The sequence below is a fragment of the Aegilops tauschii genome, chromosome 5 (genome assembly GCF_002575655.3).
Source record: "Aegilops tauschii subsp. strangulata cultivar AL8/78 chromosome 5, Aet v6.0, whole genome shotgun sequence".
Taxonomy (NCBI): Eukaryota; Viridiplantae; Streptophyta; class Magnoliopsida; order Poales; family Poaceae; genus Aegilops; species Aegilops tauschii.
In genome coordinates, this window is record NC_053039.3 from 420,875,465 (window position 1) to 420,895,561 (window position 20,097).

The window sequence follows — 20,097 nt, forward strand, 5'->3', positions numbered from 1 at the left end:
CAAATCCATATAACCAACCAACGCCTCTCTCCTCCAGATCAAATCAATCAGATCTCAATTCTTCTCCCCAGCCTAGCCAGCTCCCTCGATCCCCCAAAACCCTAGCGCGCTAACCGCCATGGCGACGCAGACGGAGCCCGCCGCGCCGCCGCGCCGCCTCCTCGGCCCTCCCGTCATCCGCGCCGCCCGCCCGTCGCCCGGCTCCGACGCCGCCGCGCCCGCGTCGCACCCCTTCCTCGACCTCCTCGACGCGGCCTTCAACGCGCCGTCCGCCGCGGAGGCCAAGGCCGCGCTCGCGCCGCGGAGGGCGCTCACGGAGAACTGCTCCGCCACGTACGCCAACTCGGGCAACCCCTGCCTCGACCTCTTCTTCCAGGTGGTGCCCGACACGCCGCCCGAGCGCGTGCGCGCGCTGCTCGCCGCCGCGTGGGCGCACGACGCGCTCACGGCGCTCAAGCTCGCCTGCAACCTCCGCGGCGTCCGCGGCACCGGCAAGTCGGACAAGGAGGGCTTCTACGCGGCCGCGCTCTGGCTGCACGACAACCACCCCCGCACGCTCGCCTGCAACGTCGCCGCGCTCGCCGAGTTCGGCTACCTCAAGGACTTCCCCGAGCTGCTCTTCCGCCTCATCCACGGCCCCGACGTGCGCAAGGCCGCCAGGGAGGGCGCCGCGGCCGAGAAGGTGAGGAGGAAGGAGAAGGACTTCGCCAAGCAGCGGGAGGCCTTGCGGGCTAGCCTGGCCAGCCGCAAGCGCGCCCGCGAGCTGGCCCCTGTGCCGCCCAAGGCCACCTTCGGCGACTTCCTCTCCGCCGCCCTCTCCAAGTCCGGCAGGAAGCCCATGGAGGTGGAGACCGTCCCTGTGTCTGTCGCGGTCCAGGACCCGGCCGAGCAGAAGCCCGAGGAGATGGAGGTGGACCAGAAGAAGAAGAAGCCCCGGCGGATGTCCAAGAAGGTCCGGAAGGTGGCCAAGCTCGCCGTGCAGTCGCTGGAGACGTACTACGGCGACAGCGCGTACCGCTTTCTGTTCGAGGCCGTCGCGGACTTCTTCGCCGCCCTCCTCGCTTCGGACCTCGAGCAGCTGGCCGCAGGTGGCAAGAAGAGGAAGATCGGGCTCGCCGCCAAGTGGTGCCCCACGCCGGGATCGTCCTTCGACCGCACCACGCTGCTCTGCGAGGCCATCGCCCACCGCCTCTTCCCGCGTGACTCCGACCCCGAGTACGCCCAGCTCACGGACGAGCACTACACGTACCGCGCCCTCCACCGCCTCCGCCGCGAGGTGCTCGTGCCGCTGCGCAAGGTGCTGGAGCTCCCGGAGGTGTACATGAGCGCCCAGCGGTGGTCGGAGCTCCCCTACACCCGCGTGGCCTCGGTGGCCATGCGGCGCTACAAGTTCCTCTTCAAGAAGCACGACGAGGAGCGCTTCGGCAAGTACCTGGAGGACGTGGAGGCCGGCAAGGCCAAGATCTCGGCGGGCGCGCTCCTGCCGCACGAGATCGCCGCGTCCGCCTACCGCGGCCAGGAGGACGACGTGTCAGAGCTGCAGTGGCGCCGCATGGTGGACGACCTCCGCTCGAAGGGGTCGCTGCGCAACTGCATCTCCGTCTGCGACGTGTCGGGCAGCATGCACGGCACCCCAATGGAGGTGTGCATCGCGCTGGGCGTGCTCACTTCAGAGCTCAGCGAGGAGCCCTGGGCAGGCAAGGTGATCACCTTCAGCGAGAGGCCCCAGATCCACCTGATTAAGGGCAAGACCCTTCGGGAGAAGATGAGTTTCGTGGAGAGTATGCAGTGGGACATGAACACCAACTTCCAGGCGGTGTTCGACCAGATCCTCCGCACTGCGGTGGAGGCCCGGCTGGCGCCCGAGAAGATGATCAGGACCATTTTCGTGTACAGCGACATGGAGTTCGACCAGGCGTCGGCGACCCGCGGGTACTATGCTCGCAGCAGGTCATGGGACACGGACTACGAGGTGATCTGCAAGAAGTTCAGGGCTGCCGGGTATGGCGACGTGGTGCCCCAGATCATCTTCTGGAACCTGCGTGACTCTAAGTCGACGCCAGTGACGTCGACCCAGCCTGGGGTGGCCATGGTGAGCGGCTTCTCCAAGAACTTCCTCAAGATCTTCCTGAAGAACGACGGCGTGGTGAACCCCGAGGCCATCATGATGGAGGCCATCGCCGGCGAGGAGTACCAGAAGCTGGAGGTGTTCGATTAGATCGATTGTCAGTTGTCATGAGCTTAGTTTGATCAGTTCTTTTCATAATTGGCAGCTAGTGTTGATTCTCAGAATTCGAACCAAAACCATGTCTGCAAATGCAATAGGTTTCCGTCGTTGAACATGATGGTTGAGCTGGTAGGATGATTGGCATGGTTTAGCTTTATCCAGTTTAGTGATGAATCGTCCTTGATTTGGAGTGCATGAATGAACTTCTGAATTCCCGACAGTGTACTGTTCGTGGTGTTTGATTTTCTGAATCCAAACCAAAATCATGCTTGTAACCTTTTTCTCTCTCTCTATGTGGTATGGTGATTGGACTGGAAGAACGGATTTCTAGTGCTTAATACTGTACGTCCACTGGCATATTGTAGGTAGTTGTATTGTTGATCCAACAACATGCTTCTTTGTTACTGCATGCCATGGCAGCTTGCTGCTGTGCTGTTAATTTGCCAGTTCATTTGTATAGAGTATACTGCTGAAACACAATTGTTGCGGCGCTTGTCATGGTCGTGTTCGTGCCCTTTATTGGTTCTCTCGGTTTTGTTTGTCGTGGTGTTTTGATTAGCTTCTTATTTCCAGAATTTCAAAAAAAGAATATCTGAACATGTTGCTTTAGTTGGTACTAGGATAGGAATGTAGTGAGTCTCTTTGATTATTACTGTCGTAGGTATGAAGTGAATTCAGTTCAGGGCCAGTTTAGCTTGAAATTCTCTGTTTCTGCAGGACAAGAGTGCAGGAATCAGAGAATGAATAAAATGGCTTTGAATGGGGAATACATTGCTGTCAACAAGTTTGAAACAAGAAATACTGAGATGTTTTTCTATATTATTATTATCATGAGACTTTGGCAGTTTCATTTTAGAGAAGCACTTCTGCAAAGTCTTTAGATGAGTCTGCCTTCTTTAGCTTCTTCTCCAACTGATCAGTCCTAGCAACTTCTTCTCCGCTAACCGCCCTGCAGAGCCTTCAGTGTTGCTCTTCCGATTCAAAATTTTCCGAGGTCGACCTGGAGGCGGGCGTCAGGAGAAGCTGGCGGTAATTGCTTCATGTCCATTTCCAAAGCAGCCGAGGTGGTGTGGCTCTGTGATTTTCAGGATCAGGGAAACTGACGGTTAGTCCTCATCCAAATTAAAGCAGCATATAAACTCATGAAAATGATAGAATAAAACAAAGCCGGGGCATAATCACACTCCGAATATCTGAACATTGGTTCACCACAGAGCAGGACATCTAAAGATACAGACCGGATATAAGATACAGACCGCATCTGCCATCACCTTATTACATAGTACTCCCTATATTTCTGAATAGTTGGCAGTGGAGTTCTGCTGGCAAGTCATTAACACACTCACAGATGCAGCTAGGGCAAGTGCAGAGAGAATGCCATCAATAGGATTCCGAGATACAACCGGGGCAACTGGACGAGGCATTTTCTCATTGTCAAATTTGGGATCCCCAATAGTTGGGCAATGCTGAATAAAATGCCCTGGAATCTGCCATCTATACGTAGCAGGTATAGCCAAGTGGAGGTGTTTGGTTTTCCTGCGGGCAATGCTGAATGAAATGGCCTGCAACTCCGCAGCTCGGCACGCATAGCCGGGTGGAGGTGCCTCACCTTCAATTTGAAAGAACATGTTAAATCATATTCTAAACAGATTCACAGAAGACAGAGCAACGCAAAAATATAGTGGAATAGTATAGTTCACATATTCACACACACAAGGTAAATAATCTGTTACAATTTGTATTGAAATCTCCTAGGAGTTCAACGGCTGGAAACAATCGTCTAGTTAGATTGTCAAAAAAGATCAAGTAATACCAAAAAGAAAAGAAACCTGGTCTTAGCAAAGCATGAACGCCTACACACTCGTTTTCATCATAACAATGGCTTTGATCTTTTAAGAGAATCTTTTCAGACTATCTGCTAGCATAATCATAACTCAAAAGAACTTGACACTGAAGACACATATTTTTTTTATCATTATGGTGTCCTGATGTAAACCTTCCAGCAGCTTGTCCTCTCTTAGATGACTGCTCTTCCCTACATGCAATGCGCCATTAAATATGATCATTGGAGAGGGTACCAAATAATCTAGGTGCTGATATATGCGAGAGAAGGAAATGTTGTATTCTAACCATTTGAGTTCAGCTGCATCAATCACAGCTGCGATTGCAGCATCTTCATCTTTCACTTCTGCGGAGGAACAAGATTTTGAGGCCGATTCAGTAACCATGATCTGTTTGAAGCTAAGCTGACACAGGTTCAGCTTAAGCAATTGAGCTAAAGACCTCCCAAAGTGAGACTGAAGTTAATATCTGTTTGGAGAAAGAGAGACATGTAGAACATCTAATGTAAAACAGGCAGAAAGGGGAAGAGAGAGTGCCTTGTCAGTCTCTATTTTCATTACAAACACAAATTGTTAAGAACGTAAGATAGTTGCTCAATTCCCACTGCTTCACAGAAAAATACGTTACTCATAGCCTTAAATCCTTGGTTTTTCTCTGTGTGGTATATCATATAACTAAAATTTGAGTTGAACATGAACTAACATAAGTTGTTTCTAATTATTTTTGTAGTTACTGTGTGGGTTGGTTTTAACTGTAGTCAGTCGCTTCCTTTTTTGTGTGCTAAAATTTCACAATCAAATGGTGATTGCATCAAGTTGTGCTAGTGGCAATTTTACCTACTTAATACACTATCAGTAGCATTTGTCTTTTTGTATGTCCAAGAGCACAAACAAAGATATTTAATTGTTTCACTCATATTTTACAGGGAGATAAAATCATTTAAAAAAATACGTTAGTACAAAGTATTGACATTTCTTCTATATAATATTGTAAAGAATCTCGTTTTATTGCCGGTTGGCCCCTATCATATAGCACTTCTGCAAAGAGCAGAACTGCAGAAATAAAGGACTTCCATCCTAGGATGCTAACAAATTAGTTGGCCTTGCTTGTGCTTCTTGTTTACCAACATATTGCCTCGTCTGTTTGCTATTCACGTCTTAAGTGTTCTGTGTGATATTTGTTGCCTCCTGGACTATGCATTCAAAAACTGCAAAACCAACAAACTAATTTGCAAAAGTAGATAATAATTCTGGAGCATGCATTTACTGAAGTGTGATCAGGTGCCTGTAGAAGCCGCAAGGGAATCCTTGAGGAAAATAAACAGAAGTTCAGGGAACTCATCTCAGGTTCCTTACAAAACATGCAATTGATAAGCCTATGATTACCCAAAACTTGCATTCTTACAGCATCTGGACTTGGCATTGACCATGCAGTCAGGTTCCAGAAAAGGTGAGAAAAAAAGCCCAACTCTGGCATGATTTGAGATTTCTACTCACCTACGGTGTTGGGCCCACATGTGGACCATGCCATCCTTATTTCCAGCAAGTATCTCGGTCGTCTTCTCAACTTGGCGGTCACCCCCGATAGGGCCTCTGCAACTGTTTGTGTTATTTGGGGTTCACCGGGTTGAGCAAGAAGCTCAGTTTGGCCCTCATAGATTTCAGCAAGCTTTTTCCGTTGCAAATGTTGGTTATATTGATTAGTCCACCTCCAAACCCTGCAATAAAAAGTCATTATCAGAACTGAGCGGTAGTAATAGGGATGCAAAATCAGTTTATTTGAACTTGAGCGGTAGTAATGGGGACGCACATCATGGCACGGCGAACCATGGCTCGAATGTCGTCCCGACTATTGTTTCAACATGGATGGCTATTGGCAATGTCCTTGGGGTACATGACTCCCACCAACGGAATTAGCACCCAGTACATTATCTCTTGCCACTTCTTTTCGCGAGCATTCATTTTTGGTGATGCATGATCTGAGTTCATTACAAATATAGGTGGTTCCCCTCGCTGAAAATGGTGGCGGTCTGATAGGTTCAACTCATCTCTCGCCTATTGCGTTGCAGAGGGAGGTGCGGAAATATGGCATGTTGGCTAGGCCTATCCTAGAGAAGCATGCTTGCTAACAAGTTGGTATCCTCCAATCTCTCACATATTGAACATTGTAAACATAATAATACTAATGAAATATGGTGGAGAATAACTCGGCAAGCACAAAGATTGGTTACCACCTAGATAGCTAGCTCATTGATGCTCATTCAGCTAGCAAGTGGAATCGGTGGAAGGTATATATAGAAGGTTTCAGCTCTGCAATAATGAATGGTACACACATATAAGCATGCATGTGTACATAGGGACTCGAGATGCATGATGAAGTCTAAATTGCATGAGCACATCACGCAACTGTTTTGCATAGAAGCCACAACTGTTAGTTCTGAGAATTTTAGTCATCAGAACTGTTCCGCATAAAGTGCGTTTGCTATCTAGAGCATGTACATTGTACATGTTGAGTTTAATTAACCCATGTGTTAATTATGGAGAATCTCCACTATCCCTAACCGCCATGTACGAGGGACATGACTGTTCGCTCGTGTCTCTTCGGACCATCGCGTCTGTTGGATGCATCCCCTCGGGGCTATATATGCTTGTACTCAATCATCAATAAGGACAACCCTTCACTTTACATTATGTCTATTGTCTCTAGTTTTACTTTCCAACAGTACATACTTACACGCTGCATGTTTGCGAGGCTTTGCTTCCATGTACAGCATATATGCTCAGTAGTTGAATGCATTTTTTGTTGGGGTTTCAAGAACATTTGAACACTAATATAATTGAAAATATATTTACCAACGTACACGATAGCACCGTACGCACACAAACCAACAGGCACACATCGATCAGGCATGGTACATGTCCAGGAACAGGTCGACCTCGTAGCGTGGGGCTGCCGGCGGGCGTCATGACGCAGTACCCGCGCGCCATCCTGAAGGCGCCGGTGCCGCCCACCACGGCGCGCTCGATGGCGCTCGTGAAGCTCAGCATGGGCCCCAGCATGGCCAGCGTGCTGCCGCGATGCTCGCCGGCCGTGAAGACGAGGTTGATCGCCGACTGCGCGCCCGGCGGGCTCACGAGCCCCGCGCTGACGAAGAGGCCCTGGTACCGGCCGACGAGCGACGAGTTCCCCGCGTCCGGCCCGTCGCGCAGCTCGTCGTCGAGCACGCCGACCGCCCCGAACGTCGCGTCGGCGCCCAGCGGCATGTACAGGTGGATGTGGGTGAGGCCGTGGTCGCTGGCGCCGGTGCCGGCGCGCGCTGCGAGGTAGGGCGCCGTCCACAAGGCCAGCAGGAGGAGGAGGAACAGCGACGGCGAGGAGCGGGTCATGGTGATCAGAATTCAGAACGTGTAGCAAGTAAAGCAACTTTTCTTTTTTGAGACAAGCAAGTATAGCAACTAGCAACTGATATTTCAGCTGAGGTGTGCAACGCAGCTGCCGATGGATTCAGCTTGCTCATAATCTTCATGGCCCGTTGACGGACTGTGTCTGAGTATGACCTGCAGGCTAACAGTAGACCTGCATGCCCGTATATATGTAGCTTAATTACACAACTAACAAATTAATTAGGACATTCATTTTATATAATTTAAAAAATAAGCATTATTTAGCTTTGTAAGCAATGTTGTCTGCTGCTCTGACCATCTGGTCGACCACCTTTGCAACCATCATGAAGTTAGTGTTTTGTTTAGATCCTGGGGTATTTTTTCATAGATTTTATTTATTTTATTGAATGAAGATGCACATAATATATTACGCCCTAACCTCAGTACAAAACTGCGACACTTCGGAGGAGTATATATTTTTCCCGGTCAACAGGGTGTGGCCCTGTCTCCATTTCGTAAAAACCGGAACTAAAAAGTAAATCCAATAAATATAAGTAAAAGAAGGGATAAACGGCTCAAATCATGTTCTGTTCTTTTTAGCAACAAATCATGTTCAGTTGTGTTCCAGTGAGCCGAGCCGCCCTGACACTTCTTGTTCGCCAAGCCCAGCCAGCTTGGCTGGTCAGCAGGCTTTAGGTCTAGCCGGAGAGTGGATGAACGAGATGTGGGTTTGTTTGGGATTCTACTCGGGTCCAAACAACGCCCGATTAATTGAGAAGCGCTTCTGGGAAGTGCTTCTGCCAAGCCAACATGAACCATGAGGTATTCACTTGGGCTACAGCTGGTGAGAAGTGGATGTCGCTGGTTGAGCTGTGAGAACACAGTGGGTGGACAGATATTTAACATCTCTCCACGGTAGAAGTCTGCTTGCTATCATGTTGGTATCCTCCAATCTCTCACATAACTAAATATTCTATGCATGCTATGCTAGTACCTCTGAATAATAACATGATCGAGAATAAGTAACCAAGCACACAGATTGGTTGCTAGCTATATTAGCTAGCTCATTGACACACACTCTCAGCTACGAGATGTAAACAGTGGAAGGTATATATTGTATATATAGAAGCTTTGGTTCCTGCATCAGGGAATGATACACACATATAAGCATGAGTACATGGGAACTCTGGTGCATATGTGCATGATAATTAAAGCCTAACGTGAGTGAGCACATCACACAATTGTTCCCCACAAAAGCCAATATGGCCATTTTGGAGAAATTAGTCATCACAATTTTGCAGCATGCGTATCACCCTCTCTTATTTCCCACTAGCAGGCAGAAGCGCGGCGGCATGTCGTGCCCGTCGTGAAGCCCGTGTGTGTGGCTGTGTTGTTTTTCTTATAGAAGAAAAGAAGGCAGTGAGTAAGTGAGCTGACAGCTAGTAATGTGCAAGCCAATTTAACTTAGATAAATACCGAAAGGTAGCAAAAAACAGTTCGTCCATGGTTACGAACACTGAGCTATATATCTTAAATGTTTCAAGCCAAAGTTGTTTCTACCAAGATAGTCACAGTTTGAAAATCGTGATACTAGCTTTTTAATTAAAATCACACAATAAATTACATTGCTCATATGGAATTTCCACAATATTCTGACACTACGGGCTTTAAGGTGCGGAATTAAGATCAGCACAACGACCTTGTTAAACAAAATTCGCTGCAGTAGGAAAACCTTAAACAAAATAAAAACAAAAAAGGGAATTTTCTAAGGTAGAATGAATTACGGGCATTGGTATTACCCTGAAGAAGAAATAAAATGGAAAGAAACATGGCACCGTGAATGTCAATTTTTTTATATAAGCTCGATATAACTTAATTATTTTTACTTTAAGACAAAAACAATATGGGAGTAAAAATAATAGGAAGAGGTAAATATGCCCAACATCGACTATCATAAAGACTCATTGTCAAACTTATTTCTTACAAAGAGGATTCTGAATATATTAAAAAACTTGCACAATTTGGTATTGTGCAAGAACAAGTGTAAACAAGTGCAAAACTAGTGTAAACATGCACACAAAAGTGGGAATTAAAACACCAATTCTAGCCTAGCCTTTTATTTTAGTAACCACTATAATTTTTTAATTAAAATTACAAAATAAATTACATTGGTCATATCAGATTTATACAATATTCTTAAACCACATGATTTAAGGTGTGTAAGATCAACACAACAATCTGGTTAAAGAAAATTTGTTGCTAGTAAAAAAGTTAAACTTAAACCAATAAAAACAGAAATTTTCTAAGGAAGAATGAATTAGGTGCGTTGGTATTACCCTAAGAAGAAATAAAATGGAAGAAAAACTTGGTATTGTGAATGCCAATTCTTTTCTATAAGCTCAATACAATTTTAAAAAGTTTGACTTAAGACAAAACGAGCATGTGTAGTAAATTGAAAAAAGGGTATTATACAAATATGCTTAACATTGACAATCATAATGACCTGTTCTCAATTTTTTTTTATAAAGATGATTCATAATGTATTAAAAACTTGCATGAAAAATATGCTATCTTTCGGCATCATGGTCACGTGTGTTTGTGGTGTCCGATTATCCCAGGATTTGCTTTTGTAAGAGGGCTACCTCACTATCCTATACCGTTCGGCACTATAACTTGGTTGTGATGCTTTATGTATAAAGTGGGGCAAATGCCACAATATGGAAGTCATTGAAACAATGAAGAATGGAGGACAATCTGCGGGAGCGGCGGCAGCGGTAGTCTTCGATGCTTGTTACTTCATGGCATGTGATTTTTCTTTAACTAGATCTGAACATTGTAATAGGATAGCTAATAAGGTTGCTCGTGAACTTGCTAGGCTAGCGAAATTTTCTGTAACTAGAGATTGGTTTAAGGGCCTACAGAGAATATTATACCTCTTATTACAGACGATGTAACCATTATTTCCAATTAATAAAGTGGGTGTTTTCTTAAAAAAAGCAGGGCAAATGCCTGTTTCAACCGTATTCTCAAAAATAATACAATAGACAAGGAAATGGATTCAACCCAAAACGTACAACCCAGCATTTTTGTCTAAACTTAATTAGCCACATGTTATGTATTTCTGTTGCAGCAACGGCGCAGCGGGTCTTGTTTAACCTATCCTCGGCTACATGACCCTCGCATACAGAAATTGGCACCAATACACTCTCTTTTTTCCCTCATTTTTCAAGCAAGTTCTCCTCATTGAAAACATCGGTGCTCCTATAGCTTCATGTCGGCTCTCATCTATTGTGTCACAGAGGAAGGTGTGGCTGGTTGCGTCTTTGTAAGAAAAGCCTACTCTCTAGCATGTTGGTATCCTCCAATCTCTCACATACTACTAAACATTGTAAATGCACTAGTACAGATGAGTAATAACAGGGTGAAGAGCAAGTAAATAAGCTCATTGACACACACACTCAGCTGAAAGAAAAATGAAACCAGTTGACGGTATAAATAGAAGTGCCCGCCCCTGCAACAATGAATGGTACACACATAAGCATGAGTACATAGGAACTAGAAATGCATGATAATGTCTAAACTGCATGAAAACATCACACAACGGTTTTCCACAAAAGCTAGCGTGAATAGTTCTAAGAAATTAGTCATCACAACTTTGCGTCATACATATTACCCTCTATTATTTCTCTTGCTTCATCTAGTACTTCATGTTTTCTTCAAAGGCAAGAGAAAATAGACCAGATAAGCATGCCTTGAAATATAAATGCTTGATGGCATTAAGAAACAAAACAATTGACCTCATTCCAATTGGCCAAAAGAATTGAAATATCTGATGTGGATATGGTTGTTAGGTTGATCTCTTTCCCGTTCGAACCCAGCGGGTCGAACGGGCCCCTGACTCGCGCCCTGATCGGGGGCGCCCAACCAAACCATGGTTGGTGGGCCCCTGTGACCCGTGCTATATAAACAGAGGTGGGGGCCAGGGCATGACTTACGAGGTTAATCGCTGCCACAATCCCCACCTACAATCCCTACCGATCTAGGGTTAGCGCGGTGCTCACGGGAAGCTCCACCTCCACCTCGCCCACTCTCCGCCATCGCACGGGAAGCTCCGCCTCCACCTCGCCCACTCTCCGCCATCGCACGGGAAGCTCCACCTCCACCTCGCCCACTCTCCGCCATCGCCGTGCACCTCAGCGCCACGATGGCCTCCGGCTCGAGTTCATCCACTGCTAGAAAAGGTAGGTTCACCGGATCTACTAGCCTACTCCGATCCAAAGTCTATCAATGGTATCAGCCAGATCGGGCTAGTTGATTTCGGTACAAAGAAACAAAAACAGAAAAAGAAAAAAGTTTCCCTCTCCCAAAGAACCCTAGAAGGGCAAAGAAGAAAAGAGCGCCGCCGTAAGGCCGCGCCTGTTCCTCTCGATCCCGTCGCGCATCGACAAGCCGAGGCGACAGGGACGAAGAACCACCCCCCACAGGGGCAAAGTACTGGCACCGCCACCGAGCCGTTTGACGGCGGCACGTTCACCATCGAGGTGCTCGCGCACACCGGCAAAGGGGACAGGGAGGGCGCCGCCGTATCGCGCACTGCAGCTCACGGCTCTCTCTCTCTCTAAAAAAGGAAGGTGGGGGATGGGTGAAACAGAGAAAGGGAAAGAGAAAGAGAGGAAGGGGAACAAGAGCAGGCTCGCGTGCCGCCGTGGCCGCTCGACGCCGTCACCGGCGACCGGCGCGGCCCCAACCCGCCGCATCGAGAAAGCCCCGCACCTCTCTGCCTCTCTCTCGGTCCATTAGGAAGCTGTGGATGGGGGAGAGCAGGAGGAGCAAGGGGAAGAGCGGCGTGGCGCTGTGGCCGTCGACGCTGTCGCCGGCGACCGGCGCGACCGGACCGGCCGACAGAGAGACGAGCGGCGCGTGCGAGAGGAGAAGCAAAATGAGGCTAGGGTTCAGGCGGTGAGGCCGGCTGGGCGTTTTTGTGCTGCCGAGATGCACGCGCGTCCGTCCGATTGCATCCAACGGCTGCGATGAAACCCTAGCTGGCCACGGGCTTTTTCGGGCCGAAAGTGGAGGCCGGGCGCAGTCGCCGCTGGGCCGTGGCCAGCCGCCGCGGGCACGCTGGGTCCAGGCCGGCTGGGCCGCGCGCTGGGCCGAGGCCTTAGCCGCACGCCGTTGCTGCTGCAGATTTTTTCCAGATTTTGGGCAGATTTAATAGTTTTTCTATGCAATTTTTTTTCCAACGAAATTTTTTGTTTAGAAAATAGAAAAGCTAACAGAAAATGACTCTAAAAAGTAAAAGTAAAAAGTTCATGAATTTTTTATTCATGTGTTTCCGCTGTGTAAATAATTAATAGTGCTCTTTTACAAAGAAAATAAAAGTTTACATAGTATTAAGTTTTTAAGAGCATGTTAAAGTGATTATTAAAATGAATATGATTATGTTATTTTTATGACCAACGTTGTTAATAACATGATCATGTTTTATTATTGAAATTTAAAGGTGCATTTATTTCTAATTTTTGCCCAACGGTAATATAGATTTAATTGCATAGACAATTATAGGTTTAATTTGACCAACGTTAGATTAATACATATGATTGTTATATTGATGTCACTTAAATTGTGATTTCAGGAGGCTTTCACTTGATGAGTTGCCTAAAAGAAGTTCCGACACTCAGAGGTGACAACCACACTGAGTGGAGGAAGAAAGTTGAACTGGCGTTTGTTTGTGCTGATCTTGACTGGGTTGTGGAGAAACCACAGCCGGTCAGACCCACAGAGCCAGTAAGAGAGGCCACTGATGATGATGCTGCATGGGCTAAAAAGAAAGGGGACTATGCTCCTTTGGAGCAGTCCTACCTCATAGATAACCAAAAGTGGGTCAATACAAACAAAAAATGCATGGCCTTTATAAAGAACACAATTGAGAGCGTCATTGTGGGCTCCATTGCAGAGTGCACTTCCGCAGGGGAGTTGCTCTCAAAGATAAAGAGCCAGTTCACTGGCTCTTCAAAGATATATGCCACCTAGGTGAGAGCAACTGGTGACAGAACGCTACACAGGTGGTAGTCATGGCATAAGAGAGCACATCCTCAGGATGAGCAATATGGCAGCAAAGCTCAAGCCCATGGATGCGGATCTGGAGATCAAACCAACGCTCCTGGTCCACCTTGTCATGGCTTCACTGCCGAAGGAGTTTGAAGCTTTTGTTGTGAATTACAATATGTCACCTGGAACATGGGACATTGAAAAGACAATAGCAATGTGTGTCCAAGAAGAGGAGAGACTCAAAGCCTCACATGGTGGTACACTCAACTATGTGCAGGGTCACAAAAGAAAGAATTACAATCAAAACAACAAAAGTTCTCCTTCAAAGCCACAAGGAAAAGCTTCCTATCAGCATCAGCGTCAGCAACAGCCTTTCTCAGTGGACAAAGACACTTGTCTCCACTGTAAGAAGACCGGGCATTACAAGAAAGACTGTCCTGATTGGCTAAAGTCAATCATGGCAAAAAGAGGTAACAATATAGTTTCATTTGTAAATGGATCCCTGTATGCACAGTTTTCAAAATCCACTTGGTGGATTGACTCAGGAGCAACTGTTCATGTTGCAAATTCTTTACAGGGATTCCATTCGACGCGGACTACGCTAAGAAGCGAAAGACGCATTGAAGTGGCGAACGGAGTTGAAGCAGAAGTTGAAGCTGTCGGTGATATCTCCTTGGAGTTAGCTGATGGATTCAATCTTCTACTTAGAGATGTTTTATTTGTTCCATCATGTCATAGAAACTTAATAAGTGTTTCTTGCTTGGACAAAGATAATTATGAATGTTATTTTGGACATGGCAAGTGTGCCATTTGGTTAAATAATGCTTATGTGGGTGATGCTTTACTACATGATGAGCTTTATTTGTTATCACTTCGTGAAAAAGTTTATTCCGTTTGCAATGTGAAAGAACATGTTTCCGCGTCGGATAAAGAACAAAAGAAAAGAAAAAGAACATTTGACTCATCGAAATTATGGCACTGTCGCTTGGGCCATATTTCGAAGGGGAGAATAGAAAGATTAGTCAAAAGTGAAATTCTTCCTCCGTTAGAATTTTCAGACTTAGAACAATGCATAGATTGCGTTAAAGGAAAGTACGTAAAATAAATCAAAAAAGGTGCAATCCATAGCACAGGCACACTAGAAATCATTCACACTGATATTTGTGGACCATTTCCGGTGAAAAGTGTGGATGGATATGACTCGTTCATAACATTCACAGATGATTACTCTCGCTATGGTTATATTTATCCAATCAAAGAAAGATCGGAAGCGTTGGATAAATTTAAAATATTGAAAGCTGAAGTTGAAAATCAGCACGATAAAAGAATAAAGATAGTAAGGTCCGACCGTGGGGGAGAGTACTACGGTCGACACACTCCATATGGCCAAGTCCCTGGACCTTTTGCGAAGTTCTTGCAGGAGACTGGCATAGTAGCCCAGTATTCAATGCCGGGCGAGCCTCAGCAAAATGGAGTAGCTGAAAGGCGCAACCGTACCCTTATGGATATGGTGCGCAGCATGATGAGTTATTCCAACTTGCCATTGGGATTATGGATGGAGGCGCTTAAAACCGCCATTCACATTCTCAATAGAGTACCAAGCAAGTCGGTGCCCAAAACACCGTACGAGCTATGGACAGGAAGGATGCCCTCCCTACAACACTTCAGGGTGTGGGGGTGCCCTGCTGAGGCCAAAATGTTTAATCCGAACATTGCAAAGTTAGATCCCAAAACAGTAAGTTGCCACTTCATTGGCTATCCAGACAGATCAAAAGGTTTTCGTTTCTACTGCCCTGACAGATATACAAAGTTTGTAGAAACGAGACATGCAGTCTTCTTAGAGGACGAAATGATGAGGGGGAGCTTGGTAGCTCGAAAAATTGATCTTGAGGAGAAGAGGGTGCATGCACCTAATCCGATGATTCAGGAGCCATTTTTCTCACTACCAGTTGCAACTCCACCCATGACAGCTATGGGGGAAGACCCGGAACCTGTCCGTCAGGAGCCGACTGAACCCGTTGTTGAGCATGAAAGGGAGGTGCAACAGCAAATTTTAGAAGAAGTGCCAGAAGTTGAGGCACAAAATGTGCCAGAAACTGAGGCCCTTAGAAGGCCTACAAGACCAAGAAAGTCAGCTATTTCTACTGACTTTAAAGTTTATAACACAGAAATGGTTCATATGGAAAAAGATCCCACCTCATATGAAGAAGCCATGAGAAGCCCTCATTCATCGAAGTGGATGAAGGCAATGGAAGACGAGATGAAATCAATGAGTTCCAAAGATGTTTGGGACTTAGAGGAAATTCCCAAAGGAGCCAAAACAGTAGGCTGTAAATGGGTCTACAAAATTAAGTATGACTCTAAAGGGAATATAGAAAAGTATAAAGCACGACTCGTGGCAAAAGGATTTACACAAAGAGAAGGGATAGATTACAATGAGACATTTTCTCCAGTCTCGTGTAAGGATTCCTTCAGAATCATAATGGCATTAGTTGCTCATTTTGATTTAGAGTTACATCAAATGGATGTTAAGACGACATTTCTGAATGGTGATTTAAAAGAAAAGGTCTACATGAAACAACCCAAGGATTTTATCATGGAAGGCAAGGAAAATATGGGATGCCGCCTGAAGAAATCCATTTATGGATTAAGACAAGCCTCTCGGCAGTGGTATCTAAAGTTTAATCAAACGATTAAAAGTTTTGGATTTAAAGAAAATATTGAGGATAATTGCATTTATGCAATGTTTAAAAATGGGAAATATATTTTCCTAATCTTGTATGTGGATGATATCCTGCTTGCTAGTAGTGATGTTAGTCTACTACAAGAAACAAAGAAATACTTATCCTCAAATTTTGACATAACAGATCTTGGTGAAGCATCATATGTTTTGGGTATAGAAATTCACCGAGATAGGAACAATGGAGTCTTAGGACTATCTCAGAAGCATATTTAGAAAAGATTCTTAAAAAGTATAATATGCATGCGAGTAAAGCCACACCTGCTCCAATAGTCAAGGGCGATAGTTTTGGGAAATTCCAATGTCCCAAGAACCAGTATGAGATCGATCAAATGAAAGCAGTACCATATGCTTCGGCAGTTGGCAGCTTACAGTATGCACAAGTGTGCACTCGCCCTGACTTAGCTTTTATCACTGGGGTACTCGGTAGATATCAAGAGAATCCAGGCCTAGAGTACTGGAAGATGGTAAAGAAAGCATTGCGTTATGCGCAAGGCACGAAGGACTACATGCTAATATACAGGAGAAGTGATTCCCTAGAGATAAAAGGGTATTCAGACGCAGATTTTGCGGGGGACAGAGATGATAGAAAATCCACGTCAGGATACATATTCACCCTCGCTGGGGGAGCTATTTCGTGGAAAAGCTCCAAACAGTCGATAGTTGCATCATCCACGATGTATGCAGAATTCATAGCATGCTTCGAAGCCACGGGGCAGGCAATATGGCTAAAGAAATTTGCACCCGACTTGAAAGTGGTAGATTGCATTCACAAACCACTAAAGATGTACTGTGATAACCAGCCCGCAGTATTCTATGCTCACAACAACAAGTCGAGTAATGCTGCCAAAACAATAGAGATAAGGTATTATGTTGTGAAAGATAAAATCCAGGATCAAACTATAAGTCTCGAGCATATAAGGACAAAGGATATGCTTGCGGATCCGCTAACGAAAGGCTTACCACCCAATGTGTTCAAGGAACACTTAGCCGGCATGGGTTTAAGGGAAAGCCTTATGATTCCTGGATAGGCCCAAAAGGAACAGAATTTGTTTCTGAACATAACGTATGTTGTAGCTGTATGATTCTATCGGCAATTAAGCTGTGACGATGAAACATGCTCTATGTACCAATACGTGATAAAATAAATAAACTAGAAAGTATAAAGTTAAAAGTAAAGTTGAGATCAAGGGGGAGAATGTTAGGTTGATCTCTTTCCCGTTCGAACCCAACGGGTCGAACGGGCCCCTGACTCGCGCCCTGATCGGGGGCGCCCAACCAAACCATGGTTGGTGGGCCCCTGTGACCCGCACTATATAAACAGAGGTGGGGGCCAGGGCATGACTTACGAGGTTAATCGCTGCCACAATCCCCACCTACAATCCCTACCGATCTAGGGTTAGCGCGGTGCTCACGGGAAGCTCCACCTCCACCTCGCCCACCCTCCGCCATCGCCGTGCACCCCAGCTCCACGATGGCCTCCGGCTCGAGTTCATCCACTGCTGGAGAAGGTAGGTTCACCGGATCTACTAGCCTACTCCGATCCAAAGTCTATCAATGGTATGATACATGTTCAAGTTGCACAAATTGAAAAGAGATCGCTGTGTCACGATTGAAAGTTCTTGCAAGCTCCCCATATAAGATATGCACATACAAGAGGTAATATTTGCGACCACTCTGTGTATTCAAGCAGTTAAACCCATTGATATGCATCATTGAGAGGTTAATTAATTACAGGACATGACATATAAAACGGTATTGACTGCCTTATGATTGGTTTTAGATACAGAGCACGTATGTTGTACGTACTTGCACATTGTATATATGTTTCTCAGGCTTCCTTCCTTGTATAGTATATGCTCAGTGTTGGGTAACGTAGCAGAAATTCAAAATTCTCTACGCATCACCAAGATCAATCTATGGAGTAATCGAGCAACGAGGGGAAGGGGAGTGCATCTACATACCATTGTAGATCGCGATGCGGAAGCGTTGCAAGAACGCGGATGAAGGAGTCGTACTCGTTGCGATTCAGATCGCGGTTGATTCCGATCTAAGCGCCGAACCACGGCGCCTCCGCATTCAACACACGTGCAGCCCGGTGACGTCTCCCACGCCTTGATCCAGCAAGGAGAGAGGAAGAGGTTGGGGAAGACTCCATCCAGCAGCAGCACGACGGTGTGGTGGTGATGAAGGAGCGTGGCAATCCTGCAGGGCTTCACCAAGCACCGCAAGAGACGAGGAGGGAGAGGGGTAGGGCTGCGCCAAGAGAGAGGAAGTCTCATGTGTATGGCAGCCCCAAAACCCCCACTATATATAGGGGAGGGGGAGGGGCTGCGCCCCCATCTAGGGTTCCCCCCCCAAGGGGTGCGGCCAGCCCTAGATGGGACTTGGGGGGCGGCCAAAGGGGCAGAGAGGGGGGCGCCCCACTAGATGGGCCTTAGGCCCATCTTAGCCTAGGGTTTCCCCCTTCCCCCCTTTCCTGCGCCCTGGGCCCCTTGTGGAGGCGCACCAGCCCACCTAGGGGTTGGTCCCTTCCCACACTTGGCCCACGCAGCCCTCTGGGGCCGGTGGCCCCACCTGGTGGACCCCCGGGACCCTCCCGGTGGTCCCGGTACGTTACCGATAGCACCCGAAACTTTTCCGGTGACCAAAACAGGACTTCCCATATATAAATCTTTACCTCCGGACCATTCCGGAACTCCTCGTGACGTCCGGGATCTCATCCGGGACTCCGAACAACATTCGGTAACCATGTATATCTATTCCCTATAACCCTAGCGTCATGGAACCTTAAGTGTGTAGACCCTACGGGTTCGGGAACCATGCAGACATGACCGAGACGTTCTCCGGCCAATAACCAACAGCGGGATCTGGATACCCATGTTGGCTCCCACATGTTCCACGATGATCTCATCGGATGAACCACGATGTCGGGGATTCAATCAATCCCGTATACAATTCCCTTTGTCTACCGGTATAGTACTTGCCCGAGATTCGATCGTCGGTATCCCGATACCTTGTTCAATCTCGTTACCGGCAAGTCTCTTTACTCGTTCAGTAACACATCATCCCGTGATCAACTCCTTGGTCACATTGTGCACATTATGATGATGTCCTACCGAGTGGGCCCAGAGATACCTCTCCGTTTACACGGAGTGACAAATCCCAGTCTCAATTCGTGCCAACCCAACAGACACTTTCGGAGATACCTGTAGTGCACCTTTATAGCCACCCAGTTACGTTATGACGTTTGGTACACCCAAAGCATTCCTACGGTATCCGGGAGTTGCACAATCTCATGGTCTAAGGAAATGATACTTGACATTAGAAAAGCTCTTAGCAAACGAACTACACGATCTTGTGCTAGGCTTAGGATTGGGTCTTGTCCATCACATCATTCTCCTAATGATGTGATCCCGTTATCAACGACATCCAATGTCCATGGTCAGGAAACCGTAACCATCTATTGATCAACGAGCTAGTCAACTAGAGGCTTACTAGGGACATGGTGTTGTCTATGTATCCACACATGTATCTGAGTTTCCTATCAATACAATTCTAGCATGGATAATAAACGATTATCATGATCAAGGAAATATAATAATAACCAATTTATTATTGCCTCTAGGGCATATTTCCAACAGTCTCCCACTTGCACTAGAGTCAATAATCTAGTTCACATCACCATGTGATTAACACTGACAGGTCACATCACCATGTGACCAACATCCAAAGAGTTTACTAGAGTCAACAATCTAGTTCACATCACTATGTGATTAACACTCAATGAGTTCTAGTTTGATCATGTTATGCTTGTGAGAGAGGTTATTAGTCAACGGGTCTGAACCTTTCAG

At 46.5% G+C, this 20,097-nt stretch overlaps 2 protein-coding genes across 2 annotated transcripts; one reads left to right on the forward strand and one right to left on the reverse strand.

Moving 5' to 3' along the window:
* LOC109777581 (uncharacterized) lies at positions 1-2,502 on the forward strand. The gene has a single exon (XM_020336197.4). The coding sequence runs from the start codon at positions 119-121 to the stop codon at positions 2,216-2,218; it is 2,100 nt and encodes a 699-aa protein (XP_020191786.1). The 5' UTR covers positions 1-118; the 3' UTR covers positions 2,219-2,502.
* A 3,266-nt stretch (positions 2,503-5,768) lies between these two features.
* Positions 5,769-7,455, reverse strand: LOC109777589 (dirigent protein 22-like). The gene is made up of 2 exons (XM_020336206.1): positions 6,955-7,455; positions 5,769-5,786 (listed from the first exon to the last, which is right to left on the reverse strand). The coding sequence occupies exons 1-2, from the start codon at positions 7,453-7,455 to the stop codon at positions 5,769-5,771; spliced, it is 519 nt and encodes a 172-aa protein (XP_020191795.1).
* Between the last annotated feature and the right edge of the window lie 12,642 nt (positions 7,456-20,097).

Bases quoted from the DNA above. Each gene is read 5' to 3' on its own strand.
- LOC109777581 (XM_020336197.4), top strand. From the start codon at position 119: ATGGCGACGCAGACGGAGCCCGCCGCGCCGCCGCGCCGCCTCCTCGGC.
- LOC109777589 (XM_020336206.1), bottom strand. From the start codon at position 7,455: ATGACCCGCTCCTCGCCGTCGCTGTTCCTCCTCCTCCTGCTGGCCTTG.